Here is a 13,015-nt window from a genome sequence, read left to right as displayed (position 1 = left end):
GCTGTGCGCGGAGTGTAGTGCGGCCACTAGCCGGGCTGCGTGGCGGCGAGGAGCTGTGCGCGGAGTGTAGTGCGGCCACTAGCCGGGCTGCGTGGCGGCGAGGAGCTGTGCGCGGAGTGTAGTGCGGCCACTAGCCGGGCTGCGTGGCGGCGAGCTGTGCGCGGAGTGTAGTGCGGCCACTAGCCGGGCTGCGTGGCGGCGAGGAGCTGTGCGCGGAGTGTAGTGCGGCCACTAGCCGGGCTGCGTGGCGGCGAGCTGTGCGCGGAGTGTAGTGCGGCCACTAGCCGGGCTGCGTGGCGGCGAGGAGCTGTGCGCGGAGTGTAGTGCGGCCACTAGCCGGGCTGCGTGGCAGCGAGGAGCTGTGCGCGGAGTGTAGTGCGGCCACTAGCCGGGCTGCGTGGCGGCGAGCTGTGCGCGGAGTGTAGTGCGGCCACTAGCCGGGCTGCGTGGCAGCGAGGAGCTGTGCGCGGAGTGTAGTGCGGCCACTAGCCGGGCTGCGTGGCGGCGAGGAGCTGTGCGCGGAGTGTAGTGCGGCCACTAGCCGGGCTGCGTGGCGGCGAGGAGCTGTGCGCGGAGTGTAGTGCGGCCACTAGCCGGGCTGCGTGGCGGCGAGCTGTGCGCGGAGTGTAGTGCGGCCACTAGCCGGGCTGCGTGGCGGCGAGGAGCTGTGCGCGGAGTGTAGTGCGGCCACTAGCCGGGCTGCGTGGCGGCGAGCTGTGCGCGGAGTGTAGTGCGGCCACTAGCCGGGCTGCGTGGCGGCGAGGAGCTGTGCGCGGAGTGTAGTGCGGCCACTAGCCGGGCTGCGTGGCGGCGAGGAGCTGTGCGCGGAGTGTAGTGCGGCCACTAGCCGGGCTGCGTGGCGGCGAGGAGCTGTGCGCGGAGTGTAGTGCGGCCACTAGCCGGGCTGCGTGGCGGCGAGCTGTGCGCGGAGTGTAGTGCGGCCACTAGCCGGGCTGCGTGGCGGCGAGGAGCTGTGCGCGGAGTGTAGTGCGGCCACTAGCCGGGCTGCGTGGCGGCGAGCTGTGCGCGGAGTGTAGTGCGGCCACTAGCCGGGCTGCGTGGCGGCGAGGAGCTGTGCGCGGAGTGTAGTGCGGCCACTAGCCGGGCTGCGTGGCGGCGAGGAGCTGTGCGCGGAGTGTAGTGCGGCCACTAGCCGGGCTGCGTGGCGGCGAGGAGCTGTGCGCGGAGTGTAGTGCGGCCACTAGCCGGGCTGCGTGGCGGCGAGGAGCTGTGCGCGGAGTGTAGTGCGGCCACTAGCCGGGCTGCGTGGCGGCGAGGAGCTGTGCGCGGAGTGTAGTGCGGCCACTAGCCGGGCTGCGTGGCGGCGAGCTGTGCGCGGGCCTGGTTGAGTTGGCGCTGCAGCTCCGCGAGCGCGGCGTGCGCGGCGAGGAGCTGTGCGCGGAGTGTAGTGCGGCCACTAGCCGGGCTGCGTGGAGGCGAGCTGTGCGCGGGCCTGGTTGAGCTGGCGCTGCAGCTCCGCGAGCGCGGCGTGCGCGGCGAGGAGCTGTGCGCGGAGTGTAGTGCGGCCACTAGCCGGGCTGCGTGGCGGCGAGCTGTGCGCGGAGTGTAGTGCGGCCACTAGCCGGGCTGCGTGGCGGCGAGCTGTGCGCGGAGTGTAGTGCGGCCACTAGCCGGGCTGCGTGGCGGCGAGGAGCTGTGCGCGGAGTGTAGTGCGGCCACTAGCCGGGCTGCGTGGAGGCGAGCTGTGCGCGGGCCTGGTTGAGCTGGCGCTGCAGCTCCGCGAGCGCGGCGTGCGCGGCGAGGAGCTGTGCGCGGAGTGTAGTGCGGCCACTAGCCGGGCTGCGTGGCGGCGAGGAGCTGTGCGCGGAGTGTAGTGCGGCCACTAGCCGGGCTGCGTGGCGGCGAGGAGCTGTGCGCGGAGTGTAGTGCGGCCACTAGCCGGGCTGCGTGGCGGCGAGGAGCTGTGCGCGGAGTGTAGTGCGGCCACTAGCCGGGCTGCGTGGCGGCGAGCTGTGCGCGGAGTGTAGTGCGGCCACTAGCCGGGCTGCGTGGCGGCGAGGAGCTGTGCGCGGAGTGTAGTGCGGCCACTAGCCGGGCTGCGTGGCGGCGAGCTGTGCGCGGAGTGTAGTGCGGCCACTAGCCGGGCTGCGTGGCGGCGAGCTGTGCGCGGAGTGTAGTGCGGCCACTAGCCGGGCTGCGTGGCGGCGAGGAGCTGTGCGCGGAGTGTAGTGCGGCCACTAGCCGGGCTGCGTGGCGGCGAGGAGCTGTGCGCGGAGTGTAGTGCGGCCACTAGCCGGGCTGCGTGGCGGCGAGCTGTGCGCGGAGTGTAGTGCGGCCACTAGCCGGGCTGCGTGGCGGCGAGGAGCTGTGCGCGGAGTGTAGTGCGGCCACTAGCCGGGCTGCGTGGCGGCGAGGAGCTGTGCGCGGAGTGTAGTGCGGCCACTAGCCGGGCTGCGTGGAGGCGAGCTGTGCGCGGGCCTGGTTGAGCTGGCGCTGCAGCTCCGCGAGCGCGGCGTGCGCGGCGAGGAGCTGTGCGCGGAGTGTAGTGCGGCCACTAGCCGGGCTGCGTGGCGGCGAGGAGCTGTGCGCGGAGTGTAGTGCGGCCACTAGCCGGGCTGCGTGGCGGCGAGGAGCTGTGCGCGGAGTGTAGTGCGGCCACTAGCCGGGCTGCGTGGCGGCGAGGAGCTGTGCGCGGAGTGTAGTGCGGCCACTAGCCGGGCTGCGTGGCGGCGAGCTGTGCGCGGAGTGTAGTGCGGCCACTAGCCGGGCTGCGTGGCGGCGAGCTGTGCGCGGAGTGTAGTGCGGCCACTAGCCGGGCTGCGTGGAGGCGAGCTGTGCGCGGGCCTGGTTGAGCTGGCGCTGCAGCTCCGCGAGCGCGGCGTGCGCGGCGAGGAGCTGTGCGCGGAGTGTAGTGCGGCCACTAGCCGGGCTGCGTGGCAGCGAGCTGTGCGCGGGCCTGGTTGAGCTGGCGCTGCAGCTCCGCGAGCGCGGCGTGCGCGGCGAGGAGCTGTGCGCGGAGTGTAGTGCGGCCACTAGCCGGGCTGCGTGGCGGCGAGCTGTGCGCGGAGTGTAGTGCGGCCACTAGCCGGGCTGCGTGGAGGCGAGCTGTGCGCGGGCCTGGTTGAGCTGGCGCTGCAGCTCCGCGAGCGCGGCGTGCGCGGCGAGGAGCTGTGCGCGGAGTGTAGTGCGGCCACTAGCCGGGCTGCGTGGCGGCGAGCTGTGCGCGGAGTGTAGTGCGGCCACTAGCCGGGCTGCGTGGAGGCGAGCTGTGCGCGGGCCTGGTTGAGCTGGCGCTGCAGCTCCGCGAGCGCGGCGTGCGCGGCGAGGAGCTGTGCGCGGAGTGTAGTGCGGCCACTAGCCGGGCTGCGTGGCGGCGAGGAGCTGTGCGCGGAGTGTAGTGCGGCCACTAGCCGGGCTGCGTGGCGGCGAGCTGTGCGCGGGTCTGCGTGAGCTGGCGCTGCAGCTCCGCGAGCGCGGCGTGCGCGGCGAGGAGCTGTGCGCGGAGGTATCGCGCCGACATGGAGCGCACGAACTGCTCCGGCACGCACACCACCGCTTCGCCGCGCGCGGCGCCGAGGGAAAGTGGCTGGAACGAAAACAAAAAAACGTGGATACCAAATCTTCCTTAGGGCCAATTGTAGCAACTACAGTTAATAAAAACGTCAATCAACGTCACGCAGCGGACGTCTATGTAATGTCCCATACAAAAAATTAACGAACGCTAAATTCGTTAAGAGCGCTATGACAAAAAAAGGCGATATATTGTAAAATGCACAATATTTATCGACAAAATTGTACACTTTACTCATACTAAAAGACAGTAAAAGTACTTGTTTCAGTTAGAACATCTTATTAACTGTCGGTTAATTAAAAAACATATGGAAGAAAAAGCTTTTCCAATTAGTAAGGATTTTTTTTCTGATGCTCGTTTAGAAAAAACCGCGTGAAGCACAGATTTCGGAGCTCTTATTATGTACAATTTGATAAGCTCACTCCCATAAATGCGGTAAATTTAAGTTCCTAATATCTTGTATTTTAGTCCCATTAAGGTGGCTCGCCTAGGTTACCCGAAGCTCAGGCTGCGTTAGATGGCGTTAATCTGCAAATTACCAGTCTTATTTTTTTTGTGGAGTCGTACAGGCATTTATATACTTTCAATTATGCTTCGCGAACATTTAATATTAAAATTGACGTATTACAACAAACATTCAACTTCTCATTGTAACGTTAATCCCCTTAATGTAAATAAATTTACTATTTTACACTATTTTTAAGTACCACTCACACATACAAACAGTGTTTTTGTATTCCTTCTAGTTGATAATTTCACGCGGCGACAGCTTGTTTAAATAGCCTTGCGGTAAATACGTGCCATCGCATGATTTGCATGGAAGTACTGGGTTCGAATCCAGGACTTTTTCTTTTTTTTTATACTACGTCGGTGGCAAACAAGCATACGGTCCGCCTGATGGAAAGCGGTCACCGTAACCTATGGACGCCTGCAACTCGAAGAGTGTCGTATGCGCGTTGCCGCCCCATTAGAAACTTGTACACTCCCCTTTGCTGCGTATGCACAGCAAAAAGGAGTGTACAAGTTCAAAGGAGGGTTTGGGTTGCCGACGACTCAAAGGACAATAGACGGAACAAATTAGTTCCGTAAGTCCTCCCGTCGTCAGCACCCCGCACCCTCGTTGAGCTCTGGCAGCCTTACTCACCGGCAGGAACACAACACTATGTGACACTATTTTTTGTTTTATTATTATACATAAATGTATATGTACTCGTACAGTAGTTACTGAGCGTTTTCCACAAAAAAGATTAAAAACCTATTATCTTACATGGTAATAATTTTTGGGTTCGTCGAACTCAGAATTTCTAACATAATTATCCTAATCTGATATTTTAAAAAATTCCAAAAAGTATAGATAAATTTTAGTTTCTAAACTACGATCCGAATGATTTTTTTTTCTAATTGTTTATTTTGGATGGAGCAAGGGTATTCAAATCGCTTTTGAAATCTTAAATTAGTAAATGAAAATGAAATAGTTAACTGAGTAACGTAATGCTTTAAAAACTCAAGTGGACTTTTTTTATCTAAGGAGTGATTTCGATAAAATATTATATTTAGCGAGGGTATTAAAAGTTGTGTTTTATATCTCAACTTAATAAATAGAAAATCAAAATGACAATAAAAAAATCAATATGTTCTCTAAGATAAAATTGATACCTTCGGCTCTCCATTCTTGCTCGGTCAATAAAAAAAACGAAATTTATATCCAAAAAAATACAAAAAGTTTATAGAATCCTGGGAATCGAACGCACCTTCACGGCGTGACAGACGATTGTTCCCCAACGACGCCATTACATAACACGCTGTTACCGAAGAAATTGGGCTATACATATATAATTATTTAAATATAAATAATAATGTCAAATCCATACTAATATTACAAATGGGAAAGGGTGTGTGTCTGTTTGTTTGTCCGTCTTTCACGGCAAAACCGAAGCGACGAATTGACGTGATTATTTAAGGGGATTTAGTTGAAGGGATGGAGAGTGACATAGGCTACTTTTTGTCTCTTTCTTACGCGAGCGAAGCCGCGGTCAAAAGCTAGTTTATTATAAATGGGAAAAGCTGGTTACTCTATAATCTGAAGTGGAAGAATTCGTTGTTTCACCAAAGATAATGTGTGTTTGTTTGTTTGTCCGTCTTTCACGGCCAAACGGAGCGACGGATTGACATGTTTTTTAAGTGGAGATAGTTGAAGGGATGGAGAGTGACATATGCTACTTTTGTCTCTTTCTAACGCAAGCGAAGCCGCGGGCTAAAGCTAGTACAGCACGGGAAGCATGGTCGCGCGATAGACGATAAAATATCAGGCCGTCCCTGTCGCACTATTAGTAAGTGCGATTATAGGGACGGCCAGATGTTTTATCATTTATCGCGTGACCATAATTGCCTGCCTGGACCAGATTATATTGATGATAATTTGATGATAATTATTATTTGTAACCATTTAGTTAATATTGTCTTCAGTTACCGCGATAGTTACTCATGAAATAAAAACTATGAAAACGGATTAAATCGCGTATAATGAGTTTAAAATTCATCCCGATGTTTCGAACACTTTTACAGCGTTCGTGGTCAACGGGTGACTGAGGAAAAATTACAATGTGCAAAAGCTACCCATATTCTTGTATATAACCATTTAGTTGTTGAAGAAAAACATTCACACAACAATAACATAGGTCAACCAGCTCAGTAAATGCAATACATTACTAATACTATGCCCACACTTTGACCTATGTATAATGTATTATACCAGACGTGTAATATTTTATTTTATCAACAAAGGCATAATAAAGGATTGTATTGTATTTTTGTATGAAAATAAAAAATAGGAAAGCAATATAGTAATAGTCAAATATTCCATTTAAAAAATATATAAAAAAAAATCCAAAAAAAGTTCAAATGATTAAAAAAAACTGCGGGATGGAACTCAGAATCACCTGCTTCATAATCGGTGCATTTGACCAAGACGCCATTTCGATTTACATTAGCAGTGCCGAAATATACGATATGTATCTTTATTGACAAAATGCGTCATTATTTCTGAGTCTGCTTGAGTTAACTAAACCAATATCTTTAATAATTACTTGTCAAGAGCCAAGTGTCACTGATGACAATGTCAATTAAAAATGCGCGAAATATGACGGCTCTGTGTCTGTACACAAAATTTGGCACGCACATTTACGTAAAATTAATAAAAAATTCACATGGATTTGTCCATGATTTCTGTATGAAACAATGTATTTCATTCACTACCGCGACGACGGATAATGTATAGTAGATGTATGCGCATATTTTTATTTAGTTGTAGTGTGCGGTGACTAAATAAATGGTAGATGTTTTTTTATGGAAAGCGAGCCACCTTAAGAAATTGAAAGTAAAACGAACTCAATTTTGTCTTTGATGATGGAGCCAGAAGGTGGTCACCAGTACCAGTGAACCATGTAAGTAAACCACATCGTGTTTAGGCTCGTTGGGTTCGTCTCAACAAGACCTTTGACAAGAGGTGGTACTCAGGGTCTGATGATGGAGCCAGATGGTGGTCACCAGTACCAATGAACCATATGACTACACCACTTCGTGTTTGGACTCATTGGGTTCGTCTCAACAAGACCTTTGACAGGAGGTGGTACTCAGGGTCTGATGATGGAGCCAGATGGTGGTCACCAGTACCAATGAACCATATGACTAAACCACTTCGTGTTTAGGCTCAATGGGATCGTCTCAATAAGACCTTTGACAAGAGCTGGTACTCAGGGTCTGAAAATGGAGCCAGATGGTGGTCACCAGTACCGATGAACCATGGAACTAAACCACTTCGTGTTTAGGCTCATTGGAATCGTCTCAATTAGACCTTTGACAAGAGGTGGTACTCAGGGTCTGATGATGGAGACAGATGGTCAGAGTGACGGCGGCAGACTTTGCTTTCTAAATTTCTAAACAATATTGAAAATAAACAAAAAAAGAAAGTGTAGTAAAGTAGTTACCTCGTTGTCTCCCGAGCCGTGTGCCTTCGTGGCAGTGGCTAGCAGCTTGCTGAAGCTGGCCTTGTTCATGATGATCTTGACGCCGGGCCGGTTGGTCCCGGCGGTCCCGGATCCGGCGCCGGTGCCGGTGCCGGTCCCGGTCCCGGTGCCGGCGGCGGCGCGGATGACCTTGCTCTTGGCCTTCATGGCCGCCTTGTGCGGGGAGAGGATGGTAGCGTCTGGCGGCAGTTGCACGTATTTTATCTGCGGAAAGGGAAATTGACAGTGGTAAAGATTTATGTAAAAATTTGCTCATTTACTATTTTATGATGTATAGTTAGTTTTATAGTTATGTATGATTTAGTCAGGTTCACATAGACCGCAATTTGGTGTTTTTGAGTCAATTTCTTATTCGAGCCGGTGAGATGGCAGTCTTCGGTTAGCTGTTTGAAATAGTGTTGTACACATTTATTTAAATCGTATGTAATTCGTGGTTTTCATATTTTATTTTGTATTAAAAAGAAAGATCAATCATACGCTAATTCGAACGGTCGACTGAAGGTTACGGATCACTATGCCGCTGAGCGAATCGGCTCGGACGAGCCAAACGTGCGCGCGGGAGCCGGACGTTTCGTACCGCCCGGTGCGTCGGTCGGCGCGGACCCGGCCGCGAGCGAACGAGCTAATGGGACGCGTCAACGTCGCGGCAGAAATTTACGGAAGCTCCGATAGAAAGAAATAGGGATCGCTAAACCGGGTAACAGACGGTTCGGCGCAATCGAGTTTAATTTAATGACGCCCTCTAGTGGAGTAATGTGGCCGAATGTGTCGTCACCTGCATGTGTTTATCCGGCTGCTTGTTGACGGTGAACACCTTGACGCCGGGCTTGGGCGGCTCGCGCGCGGGCCGGGCGCGCACCAGCACGCCGGCGCGGGGGGCCGGGGAGTGGGGGGTGACGGGGGGAGCGGGGGAGGGGGAGGGGGGAGCGGGGGCCGCCGGCGGCGAGCTGTTCTCCTTCAGCATCAGCTTGCCCGCGTCTGAAAAACGACCACTACTTTTCATTTCCCACACGATAGGTACTACATTACGATACCGATGTGATAAATAACTAATTCGAAACGAGTGACGATAAATTAAAACGTGAACGTGAAGGATGTTCGAAGATCGATGCGAGTCGTGAAGTGCTCGTTCGCATTTCAACATTGTACACGATATAGACGCAACCTGCGTACCCGAAAACGCCACAGTTCACCCTCTCTGTAACATCGACGACGCTACACTACCGTCGTCAAATAGCGACCTCACAATATGTAACCGTGGTATCTCGATCTCGACTACGGCACGCCTCCTGTGTTTCTGTCAAAAAGAAACTAACAGTAACCCACATACCTGAGAACACCACGATGACGACACAGTACTACCATCGTCAGCCGGCAGCGACGTTACCTCAACGCCACCCCTCGCATTTATGTTCCAGACTCCATACCTGAAAGCACAACAGTCCGTCCACTCTGCAGCGCAGACAACACGGTGCTGCCGTCGTCAGCGGGCAGTAACGTTATGCCGTGATGCCGCAGTAACGCCGCGCCTGTCGCGTTTGTGTCGGTACCGTTTCCGAGCGGCTGCTGCGCCTGCTAAAAAAATACCTTAGTAAATATACGGAGTCAATACCGACAAAGACAAAGTATAAAAATTAAAGAAATAAATACCTCATTAGTTTCCAAGATGGGTTTGTTCAGTTTGTGCTGTATCCTGATAGTGGGTTGTGTGGGTTTTTCTTCAGTGGGGATCTGCATCTGGACCGTTTCGTATACCTTCGATTCAGTCACGTCGTCCACTGCCATTTCTTCTATAAAGTGAATGAACTGTTAGTAGGAAATGATTAGACAGACGGAGAAAATGTTCGGCAGGGCAGAAAATCTATGGATTTATTTATTAACTAAAATGATCATTACAACATAATAAGATAATCATTTTTAAGCTTCGGGAGAATGTCGGAGGACTCGGAGGTGACACTGAATGTAAACTGAAATAGATACCATACACTAAAGAAAAAGCGATCAAGCCCACCGGTGGCGAAGCGAAGCCGGGAATCGAACCCGGGTTTTCAGCTATCGCGGCTGACGCGTTCGACCGCTACACCACCTCGACCGCCGAGGTACCCGTCGAAATTTCTCCAGTGTATGTTATCTCTGAAGGCTAGGCGCCTTCGATATAGTAGGGTCACTACTTAAAAATAAATTAAAAAATATTTAATAAAATAATTAGATTAGTTCCCTACATCGACACTGAATAAATAAAGTGATCGATCTCGTTGTTGAGAGTTGTTGTTGCAGTACTCCGTACGTTGTATGGCTCGGACACTGGCGGCCTGGTCCCGCTCGGCCACGGCGCGGTGCAGGGCGGCGCTGAGGGCGGGGCAGTGGGCGGCGAGGGAGAGCGGCGTGCGGCGGAACTTGCAGCGCGCGCCCGGGTCCGCGCCGCGCCGCACCAGCAGCGCCGCCAGCGCCGCGTGCCCGCGCGCGCACGCCCAGTGCAGCGGCGTCATGCGGAGCATGTCCCTGCACCATCAACAAATACATCACATTTTAGAAAACACCTCTAACTATCAGTCATAGACTAAGGAACTGGCGAGCCAAAACAAGACAAAAACCATTTTCCTAAGTCCCACAGAATCAGAATCAGTCATTTATTTGCTAAAACATGGTACAAAAGGTCATGCATATTCAATTTATAGAGCTACATGTTTTGTCACAAAGACATGCAAATATTTATAAAAAAGACAGAGTGGAAATGGTAACTTTTTGTAGTATTCGACACTTCAATCACTCATCATCATTATCCTTGCGTTATCCCGACATTCGCCGCGGCTCATGGGAGCCTGGAGTCCGCTTTGACCATTAATCCCAAGATTTGGCATAGGCCCGAAGGGTAACTAGGCCTTATTGGAATTGATCCGGTTTCCTCACGATGTTTTCCTTCACCGAAAAGCGACCGGCAAATATCAAATAACATTTTGCACATACATAAGTTCCGAAAAACTCATCGGAGCCGGCGTTCAAACCCGCGACCTCCGGATTGAAAGTCTTGCACTCTTACCGCACACCACCGGCGCTTTTATTGAACACTGGAATGAGTATATTGTTATTGGTCGTACCTGCAGTCGACGGCGGCGCCGTGGTCGAGCAGCACGGCGGCCACGGCCTCGTGCCCGGCGTGCGCGGCGAGGTGCAGCGGCGTGCGCTCCACCTTGGTGCGCGCGTCGCGGCTCACGCCCGCGCGCAGCAGCACGGCCGCCGTGCCCAAGTGCCCGCCCAGCGCCGCCAGGTGCAGCGGCGACGTGCCCAACTAACACACCACTCATTATCTATGGCTTATGCTAAATATTACCGGACGACCGGTTCATACATACTTCAGAGAACGGAAACTAGTGTGAAATGCGATTACATCAAAGTTTTTTAAAAATGTTCTGAATCCTAGGATATTCATAAAAGAAATATTTGTCACAGGCTCACAGACAACAAGTATTTGGTTTCAGTCTTAAAAAATTACAATTTGTATACCTCAGCAATATCTACGTAATTAAATGAAGCAATGTTTTAATTAATACACCAGTGATAGATAATATGTAGTGCATACCCAATCAGTAGTGAAGGGCGCTCCCTGCGCCATGAGGTCCAGCACCTGGTTGGTGTCCCCGGCCCGGGCGGCCAGCAGCAGCTTCCGACCCAGCTCCACGCCGGCCGAGGTCGCCGCACGCGAATTTGTCAACGGTCCGGGGACTATGCTCTCAGGCTGCAGACATACATCTTACTTTAAAAATAAGTTCAGTGATTTCCTGTGCTTTCTTTTATTTTCGTTTCTTTGTCTAAATAGTTTTAATATATAAAACTACACTAGACTACATTACACAAAAAAAATGCACTATGAATAGACAATATCAGTTGTTCCGAATGCCTGCTTGTTATTTCAATAATCGCCAAAATGAAACACAGGTAGTAACAAAGTCTTGTTATGCAGTTTCAGCTCAGCTAATTTAGTTTTCAAGGTTTGAACCATATAAGTAGACATTACAAGTGAAATAAAAGCTTGTGACATAGCAGAATACTTACCAAGATGATCTGAGGTGTAGTGGCCAGTCGCACCACCACCTCTTCTTCTGCGCCTTCCTCGGGCTCCGCCATGGCTTAGCTTCTGTAAGTAACCACCTCAAATATACTTCACCAACCAACAAACTCTTCATAGACTCTTACTGATTTCCAAGTTTATTCCTTGACATGGTTTCTAAATTGTTAAGTACTGCAAGTCTTGTCTAATTTTATTGAGAAAATAGTATCCGTGTGAAGTACCTAGTACACACCTAGACATTGAAGCACAAAATACGAAAATCAAAACAAAATTGTGTTTAGTACAATTATGAAATATAAAAGATACAAACAATAACATTCTTGATGTGAAATTCGTATGGTTTACCTGCATGACAAAACGAAACACTGCTAGTATCTGGGCAAAACGTATTTGTTTACTAATAGACACTTTGTTTATTTGTTTAACATGAAAAAGAGGCATCTCCGGTTCCATGACATAACCTTGACGACAAGTTATTATCATTGTATCGATGTGTTTTTACACTGATAACGTTTGGTAGAATATTCTACATTAACACATGTAAACAGGCATCAAAATAAAGTAAAGAGCAGTATTTCGCGCCGCTGCTCATCATGAAAATAACAGGATAAGGATGTCAGATCAACTCGCTATTCGATACGATCGCCATAACCATGCACTTCCTTTTCCTGTCAGAACGGAAGTGATTCTAGGCTCAACACTTTCCCATGGCACAACATAAAATAATACACACAGAAAACTTACAATCGATAATTTTGTAGCACGAAATCCAAACGTATCTTATTTTCTTATATTCTCCCAATACGAGAAACGTGTGGACGTCAACATTTTGCAACCATTTTTGCAATGGGGGACACAAATTAAAAACCGCGAATACAAACGTCAAAATAAAAAAAGTTTCAAACATTTACTTTCAAAATTTTACCCACTACTTTTCACTACAAGAAAGACAAAATACTGAGAACTTTTTTTTTTATAATATTTAAAATTAAAATAAATCTCAACAAATAAAATTATTAAAAAATGTTCAATAAAATTAAGTTGATAATTTCTGTATGTTGGTCATAATGTCAGCCATAAACATTCATAGACATGAAGATCTTATGAATGCGTTCAGTATAAACGTATATCATCTCGATAAAATGTTTTTGAGGTTATGTTGGCTAAATAGTTTATAACAGTTTTTAATTTAGGTAGACACGGAGAACCCAAAATATTGTATTGAGGTTAAATGTGTTTTTATTCGCGAAGAAAATTTACTGCTACTTTCTTCAATGAAAATGAATTGGCTGTTCAGTAATTTGTATAGAGGCGCAACATAGTATCTTCTTAGTAGTTTGTGGGCGCAACTTGGGGTAAATGTGACTTTAGTTTCTTAAACATAAACTA

The 13,015-nt window shown here is 50.4% G+C and overlaps 1 protein-coding gene across 3 annotated transcripts; it reads right to left on the bottom strand.

Moving 5' to 3' along the window:
- Window positions 1–459: 459 nt before the first annotated feature.
- Window positions 460–12,486, bottom strand: LOC125224812 (ankyrin-3). Of its 3 annotated transcripts, XM_048128278.1 has the most exons (11): window positions 12,371–12,486; window positions 11,611–11,692; window positions 11,138–11,293; window positions 10,656–10,846; window positions 9,845–10,059; window positions 9,208–9,347; window positions 8,985–9,132; window positions 8,333–8,535; window positions 7,519–7,761; window positions 3,452–3,547; window positions 460–3,287 (listed from the first exon to the last, which is right to left on the bottom strand). In XM_048128278.1, exons 2-11 carry the CDS (start codon window positions 11,680–11,682, stop codon window positions 3,204–3,206), a joined length of 1,548 nt encoding a protein of 515 aa, XP_047984235.1. In that variant the 5' UTR covers window positions 11,683–11,692; window positions 12,371–12,486; the 3' UTR covers window positions 460–3,203. The 3 variants fall into 3 exon arrangements, with proteins under 3 accessions (XP_047984235.1, XP_047984237.1, XP_047984236.1); XM_048128280.1 differs by having other exon boundaries at window positions 460–3,547; window positions 8,985–9,129; XM_048128279.1 differs by lacking the exon at window positions 12,371–12,486 and adding an exon at window positions 11,972–12,200 and having other exon boundaries at window positions 460–3,547.
- Between the last annotated feature and the right edge of the window lie 529 nt (window positions 12,487–13,015).

The sequence above is a fragment of the Leguminivora glycinivorella genome, chromosome 3 (genome assembly GCF_023078275.1).
Source record: "Leguminivora glycinivorella isolate SPB_JAAS2020 chromosome 3, LegGlyc_1.1, whole genome shotgun sequence".
Lineage (NCBI taxonomy): Eukaryota > Metazoa > Arthropoda > Insecta > Lepidoptera > Tortricidae > Leguminivora > Leguminivora glycinivorella.
The sequence above is the reverse complement of the archived record's forward strand: the minus strand, read 5'-3'. Positions and strand labels throughout refer to the sequence as shown.

Coding starts and splice junctions, on each gene's coding strand:
- LOC125224812 (XM_048128278.1), bottom strand. CDS start 11,682: ATGGCGGAGCCCGAGGAAGGCGCAGAAGAAGAGGTGGTGGTGCGACTG. Junction 8,536..8,984: donor ACGGACTGTTGTGCTTTCAG/GTATGGAGTCTG, acceptor GTCGTTTTTCAG/ACGCGGGCAAGCTGATGCTG. Junction 3,548..7,518: donor ACGGCTCGGGAGACAACGAG/GTAACTACTTTA, acceptor TTTTCGTTCCAG/CCACTTTCCCTCGGCGCCGC.